Source organism: Serinus canaria, chromosome 12, assembly GCF_022539315.1.
Source record: "Serinus canaria isolate serCan28SL12 chromosome 12, serCan2020, whole genome shotgun sequence".
In the NCBI taxonomy this organism is placed as follows: Eukaryota; Metazoa; Chordata; class Aves; order Passeriformes; family Fringillidae; genus Serinus; species Serinus canaria.
The window spans coordinates 11,408,046-11,413,552 of record NC_066326.1 but is presented as its reverse complement, the minus strand read 5'-3'; the positions used below and the strand labels follow the sequence as shown (position 1 = coordinate 11,413,552).

General features: G+C 45.3%; 1 protein-coding gene across 1 annotated transcript; it reads left to right on the top strand.

Annotated features, from left to right (window-relative positions):
• The first annotated feature begins 3,216 nt into the window (after window positions 1–3,216).
• Window positions 3,217–3,855, top strand: DNAJB8 (DnaJ heat shock protein family (Hsp40) member B8). The gene has a single exon (XM_009091263.3). It carries the CDS (start codon window positions 3,217–3,219, stop codon window positions 3,853–3,855), a length of 639 nt encoding a protein of 212 aa, XP_009089511.1.
• Window positions 3,856–5,507: the final 1,652 nt, after the last annotated feature.

Sequence of the window (5,507 nt, the reverse complement as noted above, 5' to 3'; positions counted from 1 at the left end):
AGGGGGTGGGTAGAAAAGAAAATCCCAAAGATCCTCGGATAATAAGCACCATTAAGGTTAGTCTGTCTCATGATTGTTTCTTATTAAAAAGAGACTGTACTTTATCTGTGCAGGATATGCTGTTTGGATGAGGGAATTAGCAGAGTGACTGCCTCCATATCATCTAATTAGCAAAAATGTTGATAAGCAGATACAATCACATATGATTAGGATCCTTTTAAAAAGCCACTCCATTAATTAAATAGACAGAAAGGCTGCCTCCAGCCCTCGCGTGCCACTGATTAGAATACAAATATTTACACTAATCTCACCTCCATCAGCCATGGGACACTTTTGAGTATTTTTAGTGACATCAGATTACTATTGATTTTCATCCCCAATGTCAGACCATTTTGTTAGTATCTGGAAGTGCTGCCTTCAGTTTCGGATGCTTTAAATCATGTTAAGGGTTTATCTTAATGACGCTGCTGATAACCACTGTTCAGGTCACTCGTACTTTCTCTTCAAAGAACACAGTCTGGGCGGGCTTTTATTGTTTGTACTTGAGATTTAAGATACGAAAAACATTTCTCATTTCAAAGCCTTGGTTTCTAGGGATGGGGCTGCCAGGCCAGTTTGGGCCTAGTGACTTGATGTGTGCATGTCTCATTTCCCTTTCTCCCTGCCTCTCCTTGACCCTTTCTTTTTTCCTTGCAAACCTTTTGGCTCACAGCAGTGGCCTGTCTTGAATGGCTGCTAATCACTGACGCCTGCTGCAGGCAGCAGACAGACAGGCAGTGAGCATCCTCCGTTTGGGGATGACAGGAGAAAAACACTCCCTACTTTTCAGCTGGGTAGGATGCACTAAATCCAAGACAGATAACCCAGTGCGCCAGCCAGTCTGAGATGGGCTCACAGCATCAAAAGCAAGTAGGGGAAGAGACGCTTTGCAAAGACACAGCAAAAGGCAGCCACCTCCCTTCCCTGCACAGCCCCACTCCCCAAAGTTGATAACAGGCCTGGGACCCTCTCCAACAGACTTTTCTGATGTCCCGTTTTCCCTTCTGGGTAATAGAGAGTAGGAACAGCAATCTTTCTTGAAATTTCTGCCAAGCATCTGCAAAAGGACCGTGCTGGCAGTGGCTATGGGCTGCTGGCACCTTTTGGGGACTTGTGGGTGGTAAGCTTGGATCACCCTCAAGTCCAATGGACAGTCCTTAAAAATCTAGTCCCTTTCATGAAGATTTCAAGCATAAGACTACAGTCTGAGTGAGCGATCAAGTCTTAGCTCTCTCTCAGTGTAGAAGACCCTTCAGGGTCTTTTGGGCATGCAAAGCTTGCTGTTGGGCCCAGATTACTTTTGCCATTTCTACAGAACAAACAAAATCCAGCAGAAAAATAATTCACGTGGCACAACCGCCCTGTAATTAAGAAGACTTCTGTGCCAGAGGAGGCAAAAGCTGAGATCTTTCCAGTGAGGTGAGCCCACAGGAACTCCTCCAGCCCCCAGATCTACACTGCCCTGCAGCAACTTTTACTGCCCAAGTCTGGCAAGCACCTCTGTGCTACAGCCCCATCACTGACCAGTGAGAACACCAGCAGTACTAATACCTTTCCCAGCATGTGTCAGCTCAATTGCTTTCCTCCTTCTGTGCCATTTCTGTCTCCAGGCTGACATGACTGCCCCTTGCTTTCAGAGCCCCCCCACCCCGTTGTGTGTTAGGACAGCAGCCAGCTCATACGCTGTGCACATGCTCTTTGGTCTGGCTGGCTCTTGACTTCTTCCCAAAGTGTGGGATAATGGAAAAGAGGGCAGTGATCTGCAACATATGCTGCTATTAGGAGGTGTTTATGACACTGTGTTACAGACAGATGAATTCTCATTATTGGCACTTCCTTGGAGACCTTCTTCATGCAATGTTTCCCTCTGAGGATATTGTATTTCCCACCAGAATGGCAAATCCAAGAAATAGAAACAGATGCAGGATAACTCTAGATTTGATTGCCTGTGTCAAGTTCCTGGGCCATCCCTGTTGTACATGCATACACACCTTGGGACAGGTGTCCAAAAAGGCACATAGAAAAGAGGCTAAGGTTGGTAATTCTGGGAATTTAATTTACTACTAACATGAAAATGAGTCTCTTCTGAAAGGGTTAGGCTTGTTTATAATTTCAGAAAAGATTATGATGTCCATCTAATCTTGATTTCAGGAAAAATTCCCATTCAGGGTTTAAAAATGGCCACATGGGGAAGTTCCAGTGAATGACTACCTTCATAAAAAAGAATGTGCAGTGTATTTTGAATTTAAATTTGGCTAATGATACCTTCCAACTGCTTTGTCTGGGAGACTGAAGATCCCTGTGGTACTGAATTTCTGTTCCCATGCAGGTTCTTGCTGACTATGATGTAGCTGACATTGAACTTCCTCTTGCCCCAAGTCTCTCACTCCAGAGCGTATTTTCCAATCCCTTAGTCACATTCTATGGTCTTTCCCTGGGCTTTCTCTGATTTGTCCACACTGTTTCTGAACTATAGGTAGCCAAACTGCAGCTTCCCCATAGCTGTTGCCATAGGGAATTATGTCCCATGGATAATATGACCTGACTACAGCACATTTCCCTGGATTGCACACAAATCCACGCTGCGTATCTGAGAATCCCACCGCAGGGTGGGTTCAGGCAAAAAGTAATCTGACAAAGTCATAAGGGTGGTAAAACAGTGAAAGACATTGCCCAGGGAAGCTGTGGAAGCCCCATCCCTGGAAGTGTTCAAGGCCAGTTTGGTTGGGGCATTAAGCAACCAATTCTAGTGGAAGTAGTCCCTGCCCATGGCAGGGGACAGGGATTAGATGGCCTTTAAAAAAGATCACTTCCCACTCAAACCATTTTATGGTTCTGTGGCAGTCCTACTGTGTCAGCACAGTTACATCCAGCAGCTACAACATCATGTGCATGATCTACATTTACAAACAGAAGGCCAGTGACAACCAGCTCACCCTGGAATGTGGTCAGGACAACAGAGCCAGGATTGGCTGAACCCTCTCTGAGGTCACAATCTCATGGTTTGTGAGCAACAGGTTTGAAAAGAATGTCTGTGTTCAAGCAGCTCTTGGTGTCCTTGCACTGCAGCAGGGCAGAGCAGCTCATGGAACATCTCTCTACCCTCTGCATGCTGATCAGCCTTGGTGGGAGAGAGAAAACCAGGCATCTTCCAAACAACCCCAGGTTTCCTCTGAGATGGTAGATTACTACAAGGTCCTTGGACTGCAAAAAAATGCCTCACAGGATGCTATTAAGAAATCCTACCACAAACTGGCACTAAAATGGCATCCTGATAAGAATCCCAAAAACAAGGAGGAAGCTGAGAAGAAATTCAAAGAAATTGTTGAAGCATACGAGACTTTGTCGGACCCTCAGAAGCGATCATTCTATGACAAGTCCATTGAGGAGAGCAGAGCTCGCAGAGAGAGAGCTTCAGCGAGTTACAACAGCTTCTTTGATTTCCATCATGGATTCTCCCATGAAGACGAGTTCTTTGGAGGCATGTATCCATTTACTTGCATTTTCTTGAACCCTTTTGACATCAGAATCAATGGTGAGAACTGGCAGAGCTCAAGTGGAAGAGGAGGAAGGCCCAGGGAGCCGTTTGTGCAAAGGAATTCATTCTGCTCCAGCGGGCACCCCACCTCCTTCTTTGCTGAAAACACATCTGGGCCATATGGTGTCAGAACAGTGATAACCACTACTGAAGTGATCAATGGCAAGACTATCACCACCCGGAAAATCTTTGAGGATGGGCAGGAGACAAAAGAAGTGGAAGAAGATGGCCAGCTGAAGTCTGTAATAATCAATGGGAGAGACTACCTTAATATTTAATGTCACCAGCACAAGAATTGACTGCAAGCTGTGGGACGTGCTCTCATAGCTCAACTGACAGGATCTACTACAAGCAGTATCAATAAATGCTGACTTCATGACACAACTGATGCAGACTTCTCAATGGCTGGGAAAAAAAAATTTCACAGGTAAAGATACAGTTATGCTAAACTAAAGAGTGTGAGTCCACAAAGCCTGAATGAGATGCTAGATAGTGATTATTCAGTAAATATTACCACAGGTGCATGTGAAAGCAACCTTGCTGGTTTGCCAAAGAGACCAGGTTGATTAATACAGCAATAGGAGACAAGCTGCTTTGGGGACATGTAAGAGAGCCCTATGACAAACTATAGGTTCCCTTCCCACTCGTTGAGATGCCAGTGTTAAAGTCTACCAGCTGGATGAATAAAGTCTTGTGTGACCCTCATACACAACCCTGACACTAAGTGAAGAATATCCTTCCTATTTTGGTGTATGAGAAAATGCATATCCGTTGAAAAAAGGTTTTTATACACGGGCAAGAAGGTTGGCAGGGGTCAGTGGGACATGGAGAGCCTAGAGAAGAGAAAATGTCAGAGGAAAAAAAAAAACAGAGGAAGGAAGAAAACATCATTCCTCCAACATTAAAAGAAAATTAGGGCTTTCTTGAGAATGCCCTGCAAAAGATGACCAGAGACCCTGATGGAAGTACTGCATAGCTCAGGGGCTGAAAATGAGCAGGGAAAAGGTGAATTTGGCTCTCAGTCTGGGACAATCTATATTCCCTTTCTGCCTGGAGTCACTCAAACACAAAGAGCTAAATTCAAACCGTGAACCAACAGATTCCAGGGGGCTGAGTTTAGCTCCCTCTTTGTGCAAAGTGAAGACTTAGATGATGCTTTACCATCCTTATTGTCTTGCTCACAGCTGCAAGAGCCAGTTCACAATGCATTTCTTGCACAGCCTGCCAGCATGCTGTTCTTGTCCTCCCCTGAGCTACAGAACACACTCCCCATGTTTCTGCCCTCCCCTGGACTGACATGAGCTGCTGAGCCTTGTTTCTTGCTTGGCCAGGTCACCTTAAGCATTTAAAATCTTACACACCTCTTGTTTTTGGTCCCACGCTACATCCCCTCGAGTTTCCCAGCTTTGCCTGCCCAGTGATGTCTCCCTGGAGACTGGAACCAGTTTTCAGGGACATTTTCACTTTAATCCAGATTGCAATTGCTGCCTGTGTTTGGGCAGGTCTTTGCATCTGTTTCCTCTTCTGTAAAATGGGAATAACAGACTCCTGTGCTTTGAAGGAGACTGTGAGGTAGTGTTGCTAGTAAAGGACTCTGAGCATTAATGAATAAGTTAAATTAGCCAGAATGCTGCCACCCCTTATTCAAGCCTTTTTCTCTTGTAAAGACAAATGTAGCTTAAATCACCATCCTTAGCAATTGATGCCATGTCCAGCATGGAAAAACAGACAAAACCTGTATTTATAATGTTAAAGGCTGTTAAGCCCCTCTCCCAGTGACAAAATGAGAGCACTGGGGTAGCAAGTGGAAGCTTAACTGCATGCTGGGGGCATGGAGGGAGGCCAGTGGCAAAGGGAGCAGGGACAAACTGTGTGTGCTGCTCCTCCACAGTTTGGAGGCCATCAACAGTCCTGCAGGCATTGGGACTCT